Source organism: Oncorhynchus gorbuscha, linkage group LG07, assembly GCF_021184085.1.
Source record: "Oncorhynchus gorbuscha isolate QuinsamMale2020 ecotype Even-year linkage group LG07, OgorEven_v1.0, whole genome shotgun sequence".
In the NCBI taxonomy this organism is placed as follows: domain Eukaryota; kingdom Metazoa; phylum Chordata; class Actinopteri; order Salmoniformes; family Salmonidae; genus Oncorhynchus; species Oncorhynchus gorbuscha.
Window position 1 is genome coordinate 80,553,885 of NC_060179.1, and position 16,942 is coordinate 80,570,826.

The 16,942-nt window shown below is 40.3% G+C and overlaps 1 protein-coding gene across 1 annotated transcript in view; it reads right to left on the minus strand.

The window, feature by feature from the left end:
• Nucleotides 1-6,783: 6,783 nt before the first annotated feature.
• Nucleotides 6,784-16,942, minus strand: part of LOC124040416 (tripartite motif-containing protein 16-like) — a 25,511-nt gene continuing 15,352 nt past the window's right edge. Inside the window, exons 4-8 of the mRNA XM_046357587.1 lie at nt 16,685-16,837; nt 15,452-15,623; nt 9,430-9,525; nt 6,887-8,401; nt 6,784-6,816 (exon numbers count right to left, since the gene is read on the minus strand). Coding sequence (XP_046213543.1) covers nt 7,761-8,401; nt 9,430-9,525; nt 15,452-15,623; nt 16,685-16,837 — 1,062 coding nt within the window. The 3' untranslated portion in view covers nt 6,784-6,816; nt 6,887-7,760. The remainder of the gene's footprint in view (nt 6,817-6,886; nt 8,402-9,429; nt 9,526-15,451; nt 15,624-16,684; nt 16,838-16,942) is intronic.

Sequence of the window (16,942 nt, forward strand, 5' to 3'; positions counted from 1 at the left end):
AGTTGGTGGTATGTAATAGTGGTATATAAATGGTGGTATGTAATAGTGGTATATAGTTGGTGGTATGTAATAGTGGTATATAGTTGGTGGTATGTAATAGTGGTATATAGATGGTGGTATGTAATAGTGGTATATAGATGTTAGTTGGTGGTATGTAATAGTGGTATATAGATGTTAGTTGGTGGTATGTAATAGTGGTATATAGTTGGTGGTATGTAATAGTGGTATGTAATAGTGGTATATAGATGGTGGTATGTAATAGTGGTATATAGATGTTAGTTGGTGGTATGTAATAGTGGTATATAGATGGTGGTATGTAATAGTGGTATATAGTTGGTGGTATGTAATAGTGGTATATAGATGGTGGTATGTAATAGTGGTATATAGATGGTGGTATGTAATAGTGGTATATAGATGGTGGTATGTAATAGTGGTATATAGATGGTGGTATGTAATAGTGGTATATAGTTGGTGGTATGTAATAGTGGTATATAGTTGATGGTATGTAATAGTGGTATATAGATGGTGGTATGTAATAGTGGTATATAGATGTTAGTTGGTGGTATGTAATAGTGGTATATAGATGTTAGTTGGTGGTATGTAATAGTGGTATATAGTTGGTGGTATGTAGTAGTGGTATATAGATGGTGGTATGTAATAGTGGTATATAGATGGTGGTATGTAATAGTGGTATATAGATGTTAGTTGGTGGTATGTAATAGTGGTATATAGATGGTGGTATGTAATAGTGGTATATAGTTGGTGGTATGTAATAGTGGTATATAGATGATGGTATGTAATAGTGGTATATAGATGGTGGTATGTAGTAGTGGTATATAGATAGTGGTATGTAATAGTGGTATATAGATGGTGGTATGTAATAGTGGTATATAGATAGTGGTATGTAATAGTGGTATATAGATGGTGGTATGTAATAGTGGTATATAGATAGTGGTATGTAATAGTGGTATATAGATGGTGGTATGTAATAGTGGTATATAGATGTTAGTTGGTGGTATGTAATAGTGGTATATAGTTGGTGGTATGTATATAATAATAATATATGCCATTTAGTGACTTACAGTCATGTGTGCATACATAGTTGGTGGTCCCGGGGATGTACCCACTAGTACAAGCGCCATGCTCTACCAACTATAGATAGTGGTATGTAATAGTGGTATATAGATGGTATGGTATGTATATAGATGGTGGTATGTAAAAGTGGTATATAGATGTTAGTTGGTGGTATGTAATAGTGGTATATAGATGTTAGTTGGTGGTATGTAATAGTGGTATATAGATATTAGTTGGTGGTATGTAATAGTGGTATACAGATATTAGCTGGTGGTATGTAATAGTGGTATATAGTTGGTGGTATGTAATAGTGGTATATAGATGGTGGTATGTAATAGTGGTATATAGATGGTGGTATGTAATAGTGGTATATAGATAGTGGTATGTAATAGTGGTATATAGATGGTGGTATGTAATAGTGGTATATAGATGTTAGTTGGTGGTATGTAATAGTGGTATATATATATTAGTTGGTTGTATGTAATAGTGGTATATAGATGGTGGTATGTAATAGTGGTATATAGATGTTAGGTGGTGGTATGTAATAGTGGTATACAGATGTTAGTTAATGGTATGTAATAGTGGTATATAGATGCTAGTTGGTGGTATGTAATAGTGGTATATAGATATTAGTTGGTGGTATGTAATAGTGGTATACAGATATTAGCTGGTGGTATGTAATAGTGGTATACAGATATTAGTTGGTGGTATGTAATAGTGGTATATAGTTGGTGGTATGTAATAGTGGTATATAGATGGTGGTATGTAATAGTGGTATATAGATGTTAGTTGGTGGTATGTAATAGTGGTAAAAAAGATGTTAGTTGGTGGTATGTAATAGTGGTATATAGATGTTAGTTGGTGGTATGTAACAGTGGTATATAGATGGTGGTATGTAATAGTGGTATATAGATGGTGGTATGTAATAGTGGTATATAGATGGTGGTATGTAATAGTGGTATATAGATGGTGGTATGTAATAGTGGTATATAGATGTTAGTTGGTGGAGGTTTTTTTATTTTTCAATTTCCTTTTTTGTTTTTTTGCATCACAAAATGTAACGTGATCGACCACACACTACCGCACAGTAGGTGGCGGCATGCGCAAGCAAAATGTGAGAACGCCATAATACCAAAGAGGAATGAGAAGTAACAAAAAAGCTACTCATTAAAAATGTATTTCTCCTCTGGTGTGTGGAAGTAACGTCAGCTGTAAATGTTCATCTATTGAGGACACAGGGGGTTGCTGAGTGGAGAACGGCTCATAACGACTGGAATGGAGCAAAAGGAATAGCTTCAAACACCTGGACACCATATGTTTGATTTACAGGGTTTGATACCATTCCACTAACTCCCCTCCAGTCATTACCACAAGCCCGTCCTCCCCAATATCTTAGTGTCTCAGTCTATTGAGATGCACCCTCTCTCTCTGTCTTCTTCCTACCACCCCTGCCTCCAACCTGGTCCCAGATCTCTTCACGCCAACTCGATTGCTGTCATCGTGAAGCCAGACATTCCATGTTTGGCATGAGAATGCATGAGAAGAAGTTGACATAATAGCTAGCCCAAACAGATTCACCCTCCTTCCACCTTTCTCAGTTCTCCTAACCTGCTGCATTAGTTCTCCTAACCTGCTGGGTTAGTTCTCCTAACCTGCTGGGTTAGTTCTCCTAACCTGCTGGGTTAGTTCTCCTAACCTGCTACGTTAGTTCTCCTAACCTGCTACGTTAGTTCTCCTAACCTGCTACGTTAGTTCTCCTAACCTGCTACGTTAGTTCTCCTAACCTGCTACGTTAGTTCTCCTAACCTGCTACGTTAGTTCTCCTAACATGCTACGTTAGTTCTCCTAACCTGCTATGTAAAGTCACTTCTGTCTGTAGCTGTACTCCATACAGATCTCCATCGGTGTGGACACTCGGGATAACCAGGGACAGAACCCCCTCCACAAGGCTGCTGTGGCTAGATGGAGCATTAATGTAGCAGATTAGGATAATTAACGTAGCAGGTTAGGATAATTAAAGTAGCAGGTTAGGAGAATTAACGTAGCAGATTAGGATAATTAAAGTAGCAGGTTAGGAGAATTAACGTAGCAGGTTAGGAGAATTAACGTAGCAGGTTAGAAGAATTAACGTAGCAGGTTAGGAGAATTAACGTAGCAGATTAGGATAATTAAAGTAGCAGGTTAGGAGAATTAACGTAGCAGATTAGGAGAATTAACGTAGCAGGTTAGGAGAATTAACATAGCAGGTTAGGAGAATTAACGTAGCAGGTTAGGAGAATTAACATAGCAGGTTAGGAGAATTAAAGTAGCAGGTTAGGAGAATTAACGTAGCAGATTAGGATAATTAACGTAGCAGGTTAGGAGAATTAACATTTAAGTAATTTACATTTAACGTAGCAGATTAGGATAATTAACGTAGCAGGTTAGGAGAATTAACGTAGCAGATTAGGATAATTAAAGTAGCAGGTTAGGAGAATTAACGTAGCAGGTTAGGATAATTAATGTAGCAGATTAGGATAATTAACGTAGCAGGTTAGGAGAAATAACGTAGCAGATTAGGATAATTAAAGTAGCAGGTTAGGATAATTAACGTAGCAGGTTAGGAGAAATAACATAGTGTAACGGTCGCCGGTGGAAGAAGGTGAGGACCAAAACGCAGAGTGGTACTTGTTCATGTTATTTATTTAAACTGAACACTATCAAACAAAGAAACAAAAAGCACAACTGAAACAGCTCCGTCAGGTGCAAAACACACCAAACAGAAAATAACTACCCACAATTCAAGGGTGAAAACAGGCTGCCTAAGTATGGTTCTCAATCAGGGACAACGATTGACAGCTGCCTCTGATTGAGAACCATACCAGGCCAAACACAGATATACCAAATATTAGAAAAAAGAACATAGACTGCCCACCCAACTCACGCCCTGACCATACTAAAACAAAGACATAACAACAGAACTAAGGTCAGAACGTGACACGTAGCGGGATAGGATAATGAAAGTAGCAAGTTAGGATCATTAATTAACATAGCAGGTTAGGATAATTAAAGTAGCAGGTTAAGATAATTTATTTAGCAGGTTAGGAGAATCAGGTTGAGGTTTGGAAAAAAGATTAGCTAAAATAGTGTACTCTATCTAGCCACAAACGTAGAAGCCATGAGTTTCGAGAAACCATCAATATTACCTCTCCAGCTGAAGCTGATCGCCGCTGCCTTTGAAGCTTCTGTTGGAGAGAAGGGTATCTTCTACCTAGGTTAGTGCATAAATCAGGTGGCCACGCCCGAAGAACCCCAAAGTCTAGATTACTTTTCTCCTGGATGCCAAATGTAGGACATTTCACTGGTCTTTCTTACCTTATTCTTTTGCTATAAATTATTATTCTGAATGAATATGATTTTAAAAGCAGCGTTGACATTGTAATATCCCTGCTTGCTGTATATGGATAACAAACTACTTTCATATTTAATGCAACATCCTGGCTCTTCCCTGTTCTATTGTATATATTAGGATCCATAAGGAATAGTGTGGGAGGGAACAAACTGCTATTCATTTTGGAATTCCAATAATAACCCATTAGGAACCTGTCAAACTAGTGCACACTGATCCAGAGTTCCTCTTTATTGACCTTTATGTGAATGGAAGCAATTAGTCACAGTGAAAATGAAGACACACCTTTTAGTGGAGCGGGTTCTCGAAAGCTTCAAGTTCCTCGGTGTCCACATCAAGAGTGTGCAAAGCTGTCATCAAGGCAAAAGGTTGTTTAATATAAAATCTATTTTGATTTGTTTAGCACTTTTTTGGTTACTACATGATTCCCTATGTGTTATTTCACTGTTTTGATGTCTAAACTATTTGTACTATTGTAGAAAACAGTAAAAATCAAGAAAAACCTTGGAATGACTAGGTGTCCAAACCTTTGACTGGTACTGTACTTACACTGAAACCACAATGCACGCGCACACACACACACACACACACACACACACACACACACACACACACACACACACACACACACACACACACACACACACACACACACACACACACACACACACACACACACACCACTTTACCCTTACCTATACATTACCCTTACATTTACCATTACCTATACATTACCCTTACCTTTACCATTACCTATACATTACCCTTACCATTACCCTTACCTATACATTACCCTTACATATACATTACCCTTGCATTTACCCTTACATTTACCCTTACCTATACATTACCCTTACCTTTACCCTTACCTATACATTACCCTTACCTATACATTACCCTTACATTTACCCTTACCTATACATTACCCTTACCATTACCCTTACCTATACATTACCCTTACCATTACCCTTACCTATACATTACCCTTACATTTACCCTTACATATACATTACCCTTACCATTACCCTTGCCTATACATTACCCTTACCTATACATTACCCTTACATATACATTACCCTTGCATTTACCCTTACATTTACCCTTACCTATACATTACCCTTACCTATACATTACCCTTACATTTACCCTTACCTATACATTACCCTTGCATTTACCCATACCTGTACATTACCCTTACATTTACCCTTACCCTTACCCTTACTAATATAATAATAATAATAATAATAATAATAATAATAATAATATAATAATAATAATAATAATATAATAATAATATATGCCATTAATAATATAATAATAATAATAATAATAATAATAATATATGCCATTTAATAATATATGCCATTTAGCAGACGCTTTTATCCAAAGCGACTTACAGTCATGTGTGCATACATTCTACGTATGGGTGGTCCCGGGGATCGAACTCACTACCCTGGCGTTACAAGCGCCATGCTCTACCAACTGAGCTACAGGGCCCCCGCATTACCCTTGCATTTACCCATACCTGTACATTACCCTTACATTTACCCTTACATTTACCCTTACCTATACATTACCCCTACCTATACATTACCCTTACCTTTACCCATTACCAATACATTACCCTTACCTTTACCCTTACCTATACATTACCCTTACCTTTACCTGTAATGATATTCGTCTGTTGTTTGAAGTGAGTCAGACCGAAATGCAGCGTGTAGGTTACTCATGACTTTTAATGAAGAAAATGCTGTACATGAAATAACTGAGAATACAAAACAACAAACGAGTGAAACTACTTACAGCCTATCTGGTGACTAACACAAAGACAGGTACAATCGCCCACGAAATACAACGCGCACTCAGGCTGCCTAAATACGGTTCCCAATCCGAGACAACGAGAATCAGCTGACTCCAATTAGGAATCGCCTCAGGCAGCCAAGCCTAACTAGACACACCCCTACTAATACACACTCCTAATTAATACAAACCCCAATAGGAAATACAACATATAAACCCATGTCACACCCTGGCCTACACAAACATATAACAAAAACACAAGATACAATGACCAAGGCGTGACATTACCCTTACCTATACATTACCCTTACCCTTACCTATACATTACCCTTACATTTACCCCTACCTATACATTACCCTTACCTTTACCCTTACATATACATTACCCTTACCTTTACCCTTACCTATAAATTACCCTTACCTTTACCCTTACCTATACATTATCCTTACATTTACCCTTACCTATACATTACCCCTACCTATACATTACCCCTACCTTTACCATTACCTATACATTACCCTTACCTTTACCCTTACCTATACATTACCCTTACCTTTATCCTTACATATACATTGCCCTTACCTTTACCCTTACCTATAAATTACCCTTACCTTTACCCTTACCTATACATTACCCTTACCTTTACATTATAGTCAAGTACAAGTATAGTCAGACCCCTTGACTTTTTCCACATTTTTTCAATCACGGCGAAGCTAGTGAACATTAACCTGTTAGGGAGGCTGCAAATTTTCGCAGCTTTTATCTTCTTAATAGTGTATATCTTTTGGCAAACAATTATGAATGAACTGTGTGTGTGTGTGTGTGTATGAGAAATTAATGTAATATTTATTAAACTCGGTACTGGTACACCCTGAATATAGCCATGTTATTTGTTACTCGTTATTGTAGTTCATTATTCACTGTGTATTTATTCCTTGTGTTACTACTTAAATGTTCTATGTATTTGTTTAACTCTCCGTTGTTGTAAAAGGACCTGTAAAGTAAGCACGTCCCTGTTAGTCTGCAGAGCATGTGACAAATACACATTTAAGATGCATGTAACAAATACCAAGCAGTTGACGAATACAATTTAATTTAATTTACTGTGGCATCTCTCAAATACAGTACATTCCAAAGTCACAGTTTGTAGTAAACAGTAACAGCAGTCCCAACATTTCCCAAAGAAGTCCCCCATTCAAATAGTCACAGTTATCAAAACTGTTCTGCGTCAGATTTAAACACACAATATGAACAGAAAGGGACCCATCTCATTATATGTAACCTAACCACTGACGTTATACCAAGACTAGTCACGCAACACAACAAGAATAGGAACAAATATATTATAAATATTCAACTTTCATTTAGAACATAATATACAGATCTCGTGAGGTTTCTTGTCACCTGATAATGATTTTGGTTTCTTTTTCCATTGTTTCCTGCATTCTGAATCTTTTTCAGGCTCGACGGAGAAAATGACTACTACCGACGAACTGATCATTGTTCAACAACAAGAGTTACAGTGAAACGGCTTTGGGGTGCTGCGTCAGTGTTAAAGGGTATTTTAGGGAGAGAGGGGCTTTTCATTGTCAGCGGCTCTCCAGGTTCAACAAGCACTACCACGTTCTCCTTCTTCGACAGCCAGAAGGCTGGGTAGAGGGGCTCCAGAAACTCAGCCTTGTATTTGTGGATGAGGGTCATGCCGACGACGTCATCCACCCCGTAGAAAGCCAGTATTCCACTGCTATAGTCCACATAGACCCCAATGCGAGTGAACTTGTCCACGCTTAGAGGCGTCTCCACATCACCGTGCCAGGCAGAGAAGCTACGCCCGTTCCATTGGAGGCACCATGAGAAGTCATTGCCGGTGATGCAGCTGTTACTTTCAGGACCCTTGCGGTCGATGCTCTTGTAGGTGAGTCCGACGTACGTGCCCTCGCCGCTCACGTCCACCTCGAAGTAGTGTCGGCCGACATAGAAGCTCTCTGTGGCCAGTACCTGTCGCCAGCTCTCAAAACGTTCAGGGACGTCGGGGTACGGGTGTTGCCAGGGTGTGGTGTTGGTCACCTTTCTGTTTTCCTCAGTCAGACGCAGGAATTTATGGGCCGTGTCCGCATCAAAACTCACAGGATTGGCATCTGCACAGCGTGAGAGAGAATAACATAACACAGGATTGGCATCTGCACAGCGTGAGAGAGAATAACATAACACAGGATTGGCATCTGCACAGCGTGAGAGAGAATAACATGACACAGGATTGGCATCTGCACAGCGTGAGAGAGAATAACATGACAGAAATTATAAAAGTAAAACAGAATCAATAACTTAGGCAAGGCCAACTTTACAGATTCAAACTACAAATTACGTCATGCAAAGATTTGAATATTTCTACAGAATATTATGATAACTACTTGAAGGACTACTGTAATATTATGATAACTACTTGAAGGACTACTGTAATATTATGATAACTACTTGAAGTATTACTGTAATGTTACGATAACTACTTGAAGGACTGCAGAATATTATGATAACTACTTGAAGTATTACTGTAATGTTACGATAACTACTTGAAGGACTACAGAATATTATGATAACTACTTGAAGTATTACTGTAATGTTACGATAACTACTTGAAGGACTACAGAATATTATGATAACTACTTGAAGTATTACTGTAATGTTACGATAACTACTTGAAGGACTACAGAATATTATGATAACTACTTGAAGTATTACTGTAATATTATGATAACTACTTGAAGTATTACTGTAATATTATGATAACTACTTGAAGTATTACTGTAATATTATGATAACTACTTGAAGGACTACAGAATATTATGATAACTACTTGAAGTATTACTGTAATATTATGATAACTACTTGAAGTATTACTGTAATATTATGATAACTACTTGAAGGACTACAGAATATTATGATAACTACTTGAAGTATTACTGTAATATTATGATAACTACTTGAATTATTACTGTAATATTATGATAACTACTTGAAGTATTACTGTAATATTATGATAACTACTTGAAGGACTCCTGTAATATTATGATAACTACTTGAAGGACTCCTGTAATATCATTCAAGTGATTTGAAGCCTTGTTTTGGTTTGTGTATGGATGACCTCAATATGATAGAAGAGACGTACACTTTAGAAAGTCCTCCCGCGTCTTTGGGTCTGGAACGTCCATGTTCTGTTTGGCTGCGATTATTTCATGGACTGTGGTTTTAATCCCCATCATGTCTGGAGAGGAGAGAGAAACATAACATGTTTTATGCTCAGAAATAATCACATTGGGGCCTACTTCACTTTTTAACTCACAAGCATGACGTTTTAGTTTGAATGTAGTCATTTCTTTTTGCATGGACACTTTTGTGAATTTTATTAGGATCCCCATTAGCCAACGGCGTAACGTTAGCTAATCTTCCTGGGGTCTAACCCCAAGTAATAAGACATTACAAACAATTACAAATTAAGACTTTACAAACATTTAGCAAGTAGACAATACAGAGAGTTACAATACCTGACAGGAAACACATTTAACATTCAGTTGTTGCTTTCTATTTCCTGTCCGGTCATATGGTCTGTCACATTAGATGTACTTTCAATTTCCTGTCCAGTCATATGGTCTATCACATTAGATGTTCTTTCTATTTCCTGTCCAGTCATATGGTCTAGCACATTAGATGTACTTTCTATTTCCTGTCCAGTCATATGGTCTATCACATTAGATGTACTTTCTATTTCCTGTCCAGTCATATGGTCTGTCACATTAGATGTTCTACTTCCTGTCCAGTCATATGGTCTATCACATTAGATGTTCTACTTTCTGTCCAGTCATATGGTCTGTCACATTAGATGTTCTACTTCCTGTCCAGTCATATGGTCTATCACATTAGATGTTCTACTTCCTGTCCAGTCATATGGTCTGTCACATTAGATGTTCTACTTCCTGTCCGGTCATATGGTCTATCACATTAGATGTTCTACTTCCTGTCCAGTCATATGGTCTATCACATTAGATGTACTTTCTATTTCCTGTCCAGTCATATGGTCTATCACATTAGATGTAATTTCTATTTCCTGTCCAGTCATATGGTCTGTCACATTAGATGTTCTACTTCCTGTCCAGTCATATGGTCTATCACATTAGATGTTCTATTTCCTGTCCAGTCATATGGTCTATCACATTAGATGTTCTATTTCCTGTTCGGTCATATGGTCTGTCACATTAGATGTTCTACTTCCTGTCCAGTCATATGGTCTGTCACATTAGATGTACTTTCTATTTCCTGTCCAGTCATATGATCTGTCACATTAGATGTACTTTCAATTTCCTGTCCAGTCATATGGTCTATCACATTAGATGTTCTACTTCCTGTCCAGTCAATTGGTCTATCACATTAGATGTTCTACTTCCTGTCCAGTCATATGGTCTGTCACATTAGATGTTCTATTTCCTGTCCAGTCATATGGTCTGTCACATTAGATGTTCTACTTCCTGTCCAGTCATATGGTCTATCACATTAGATGTTCTATTTCCTGTCCAGTCATATGGTCTGTCACATTAGATGTTCTATTTCCTGTCCAGTCATATGGTCTGTCACATTAGATGTTCTACTTCCTGTCCAGTCATATGGTCTGTCACATTAGATGTTCTACTTCCTGTCCAGTCATATGGTCTGTCACATTAGATGTTCTATTTCCTGTCCAGTCATATGGCCTGTCACATTAGATGTTCTACTTCCTGTCCAGTCATATGGTCTGTCACATTAGAAGCCATGAGAGATTTTGATGCATTTGGATAATATTCATATGGTTAGAGCAACTGGACAGTACTCTAAGTGTGATGGGACCAGGGACAGGACTCTAAGTGTGATAGGACCAGGGATTGACCATCTAACCAGACAGTACTCTAAGTGTGATAGGATCAGGGATTGACCATATAACCAGACAGTACTCTAAGTGTGATAGGACCAGGACAGTACTCTAAGTGTGATAGGACCAGGGATTGACCATATAACTGGACAGTACTCTAAGTGTGATAGGACCAGGGATTGACCATATGACCAGACAGTACTGTAAGTGTGATAGGACCAGGGACAGTACTCTAAGTGTGATAGGACCAGGGATTGACCATATAACCAGACAGTACTCTAAGTGTGATGGGACCAGGGATTGACCATATAACTGGACAGTACTCTAAGTGTGATAGGACCAGGGACAGTACTCTAAGTGTGATAGGACCAGGGACAGTACTGTAAGTGTGATAGGACCAGGGACAGTACTCTAACTGTGATGGGACCAGGGATTGACCATCTAACCAGACAGTACTCTAAGTGTGATAGGACCAGGGATTGACCATATAACCAGACAGTACTCTAAGTGTGATAGAACCAGGGGTTGACCATATAACTGGACAGTACTCTAAGTGTGATAGGACCAGGGATTGACCATATGACTGGACAGTACTCTAAGTGTGATAGGACCAGGGATTGACCATATAACTGGACAGTACTCTAAGTGTGATAGGACCAGGGACAGTACTCTAAGTGTGATAGGACCAGGGATTGACCATCTAACCAGACAGTACTCTAAGTGTGATGGGACCAGGGATTGACAATATAACTGGACAGTACTCTAAGTGTGATAGGACCAGGGACAGTACTCTAAGTGTGATAGGACCAGGGATTGACCATCTAACCAGACAGTACTCTAAGTGTGATGGGACCAGGGATTGACAATATAACCAGACAGTACTCTAAGTGTGATAGGACCAGGGACAGTACTCTAAGTGTGATAGGACCAGTGATTGACCATCTAACCAGACAGTACTCTAAGTGTGATGGGACCAGGGATTGACCATATAACTGGACAGTACTCTAAGTGTGATAGGACCAGGGACAGTACTCTAAGTGTGATAGGACCAGGGATTGACCATATAACTGGACAGTACTCTAAGTGTGATAGGACCAGGGATTGACCATATGACCAGACAGTACTGTAAGTGTGATAGGACCAGGGATTGACCATATAACTGGACAGTACTCTAAGTGTGATAGGACCAGGGACAGTACTCTAAGTGTGATAGGACCAGGGATTGACCATATAACTGGACAGTACTCTAAGTGTGATAGGACCAGGGACAGTACTCTAAGTGTGATAGGACCAGGGATTGACCATATAACTGGACAGTACTCTAAGTGTGATAGGACCAGGGACAGTACTCTAAGTGTGATAGGACCAGGGATTGACAATATAACCAGACAGTACTCTAAGTGTGATAGGACCAGGGACAGTACTCTAAGTGTGATAGGACCAGGGATTGACCATCTAACCAGACAGTACTCTAAGTGTGATGGGACCAGGGATTGACCATATAACTGGACAGTACTCTAAGTGTGATAGGACCAGGGACAGTACTCTAAGTGTGATAGGACCAGGGATTGACCATCTAACCAGACAGTACTCTAAGTGTGATAGGACCAGGGATTGACCATATAACCAGACAGTACTCTAAGTGTGATAGGACCAGGGACAGTACTCTAAGTGTGATGGGACCAGGGATTGCCCATATAACTGGACAGTACTCTAAGTGTGATAGGACCAGGGACAGTACTCTAAGTGTGATATGACCAGGGATTGACCATATAACCAGACAGTACTCTAAGTGTGATAGGAGCAGGGATTGACCATATAACCAGACAGTACTCTAAGTGTGATAGGACCAGGGATTGACCATATAACCAGACAGTACTCTAAGTGTGATAGGACCAGGGATTGACCATCTAACCAGACAGTACTCTAAATGTGATAGGACCAGGGATTGACCATCTAACCAGACAGTACTCTAAGTGTGATAGGACCAGGGACAGTACTCTAAGTGTGATAGGACCAGGGATTGACCATCTAACCAGACAGTACTCTAAATGTGATAGGACCAGGGATTGACCATCTAACCAGACAGTACTCTAAGTGTGATAGGACCAGGGACAGTACTCTAAGTGTGATAGGACCAGGGATTGACCATCTAACCAGACAGTACTCTAAATGTGATAGGACCAGGGATTGACCATATAACCAGACAGTACTCTAAGTGTGATAGGACCAGGGATCGACCATATAACTGGACAGTACTCTAACTGTGATGGGACCAGGGATTGAATCACCTGGTTCAGTGTGCTAGATGTTACATACACTGAACATTGTATTTTAACAGCAATTCCCTTACCCATCTTAATAACAACCTTATCTATGTGTTCTGACCATGATAAAGCTGAGTCCAACATGACGCCTAGTAGTTTTTTTCACTTGCTCTAAGTGCGTTCTATTCATCTACAAATTCAATTGGGAATCATCAGCAATCATATATCTTGAACCAAAGACAATTCATTTAGTTTTAGAAATGTTCAACACCAATTTGTTCATATCAACCCACTCAGACACCATTCTCAGTTCACTGCTCAGTACATCTGTTAGCTCATTACATTCTGATGCTGAACTGTACATTGTAGAGTCATCAGCATACATGACCTCTCTTGCTTTGTTCATTACTGAAGGTAAATCATTAGTAAATATAGAGCAAGCAACAAAGAACACATCGCTACACTGTCTTTGTTATTCTATGTTAATATGACAATCAAACATGCTGACTCACAGCTGGGTTTCCCTCTAGTGACAGACAGCCCTGGATTAGAGGCTTTTAACTATGTTATTCTCTCTGACTCCAGTCTACCAGTCTACTCCAGTCTACCAGTCTACCAGTTGAATCCAGTCTACTCCAGTCTACCAGTCTACTCCAGTCTACCAGTCTACTCCAGTCTAATAGTCTACTCCAGTCTAACAGTCTACTCCAGTCTACCAGTCTTCTCCAGTCTACCAGTCTTCTCCAGTCTACTCCAGTCTACCAGTCTACTCCAGTCTACTCCAGTCTACTCCAGTCTACCACACTACTCCAGTCTACCAGTCTTCTCCAGTCTACCAGTCTACTCCAGTCTACCAGTCTTCTCCAGTCTACCAGTCTTCTCCAGTCTACTCCGTCTACTCCAGTTTACTCCAGTCTACAAGTCTACTCCAGTCTACCAGTCTACTCCAGTCTACCAGTCTACTCCAGTCTTCTCCAGTCTACTCCAGTCAACCAGTCTACTCCAGTCCACCAGTCTAATCCAGTTTACCAGTCTAATCCAGTCTACTCCAGTCTACTCCAGTCTACCAGTCTTCTCCAGTCTACTCCAGTCTACTCCAGTCTACCAGTATTCTCCAGTCTACTCCAGTCTACCAGTCTTCTCCAGTCTACCAGTCTACCAGTCTACCAGTCTACTCTACTCCAGTCTACCAGTCTACTCTACTCCAGTCTACCAGTCTACTCTACTCCAGTCTACCAGTCTACTCTAATCCAGTTTACCAGTCTACTCCAGTCTACCAGTCTACTCCAGTCTACCAGTCTACTCCAGTCTACTGCAGTCTACCAGTCTACTCTACTCCAGTCTACCAGTCTACTCTACTCCAGTCTACCAGTCTACCAGTCTACTCTACTCCAGTCTACCAGTCTACTCCAGTCTACCAGTCTACCAGTCTACTCTACTCCAGTCTACTCCAGTCTACCAGTCTACTCCAGTCTACTCCAGTCTACCAGTCTACTCTACTCCAGTCTACCAGTCTACTCTACTCCAGTCTACCAGTCTACTCTACTCCAGTCTACTGCAGTCTACCAGTCTACTCTACTCCAGTCTACTGCAGTCTACCAGTCTACTCTACTCCAGTCTACTGCAGTCTACCAGTCTACTCTACTCCAGTCTACTGCAGTCTACCAGTCTACTCTACTCCAGTCTACCAGTTGTAACAAGGGCTCTACACCTATGCCACACTGCCTGAAGGATACCTCAGGTCTGTAGACAAGTTTAAACACACCCGGGTAAAGAGTCTACGGAGATTCTCTTTGCATCTGGGGCACAAAGCTGAAGTGTTGTTCTTCCTCCTAACACACCATCACTTCCTCTCTACTTTCTATGTTTCTCTGTGACTAGCGTGAGGGATTTCTTTTGTGTGCCTGAACCACAACTGCATGCTCGGGCCGTTATCTTTTCCCACTAATGGCTGAGCAGAGACGTGCAGAGGCTTGCCGCCAGCCACTATGGCAGTTTGCCAACCAGATGGTGACTGCGCTCACCATTTTTGCAGGTCTCTTTGAGTGACTCAATGTAGTTGGACAGCTGCACCTCACACAGCTCCTGTGTGGAGGTAACAATCTCTCTGCTGAAGGAGTTGAGCCGGTCCACGAGGCCGATGTAGACCCCAGGTAGGGGGATGTCGGAGCAGTCCTTCTTCCACTCGGAGTACTCCTGTAAAACACACAACACACCTCGGTTCACTATTTTGTACACCGTTGGAAATGACTGATGAAGTATCGCTAATGGCGTCCTGTCCAAGGGGTGTAATTGTACATCAGGTTGTCTCATGCTACAGGAACAGGATATAGCTGCCCTTATTGGCCATTGGACAAGGCTTACTTGCTTACGTTAATGGGAACCTGAGTGAATACTAATGATGAAACGTGGCTTTTGGAAAAACATTAGGTTAGTTTCTACCAACGGAGGCTGTCGGGAGGCGCTATAGGGGCTCTTTGTAATCTCTGGAATGGAATGAAAGGAATGGAGTCAAACGTGGTTTCCATATGTTTGATGCATTTGTTTTCTGTTTCATTCCAACCAATAAAAGGAGCCCATCCCCCTATAGCTCCTCTCACCAGCCTCCACTATTTTCTACTTTAGTCGTAATTCATGATTAAAGTGAATAGGTATGACAGCAGCACATACGCACTCCAGGTTTGTGAATAACACTTATTGAGTCACTTGGCACCACAACACAACCAACACCGAATCCACCAGACCAGAGAAAAAAATACCTTACCTGTAGGGAGTCCACCTGAGTCATGTTCCATGTGGCACCACAACACAACCAACACCGAATCCACCAGACCAGAGAAAAAAACACCTTACCTGTAGGGAGTCCACCTGAGTCATGCTCCATGATTAAAGTGAATAGGTATGATAGCAGCACTGTGGCTTGCATTAATGTTGATGAGTACCAACTTAGGTATGTGAATATCACTTATTGAGTCACTTTGCACTGTCCGGCACCACAACACAACCAACACCGAATCCACCAGACCAGAGAAAAAAACACCTTACCTGTAGGGAGTCCACCTGAGTCATGTTCCATGTGGCACCACTTCATCAGCAGTCCATGGTTAACCACCAAAAAGATTTTGCACCTGTAAATGAGGCTACTGTCTGTGCATTACCTACCACCATGAGAATCACCTTAGGTCAATGACTAGAACTACTTGGCACCACCTCTATCTCAATCCATCGTAAACCACCAGACCAAAGTAAGACCTCACCTGTAAGAAGTCCACATCATTCTTGTTCTTGGAGAGCTTCTCCACCTGCGCCTGTGTCTTTTTCAGCTCAGTGCACCTCTGCTCCAGGTGTACCTTGATCCCATCGGCCTGTCTCAGAGCCTGCTTCTCCTCTCCCTCCAGGATCTCTGTCACCTTTAGTTTCGGGTTTAAGTTTATTAGAAAATCTTGGTTTATATGCAGATTTTACAGAAACAAACAGCACACAAAACATACATCAAATGTGATGTCATACAATAT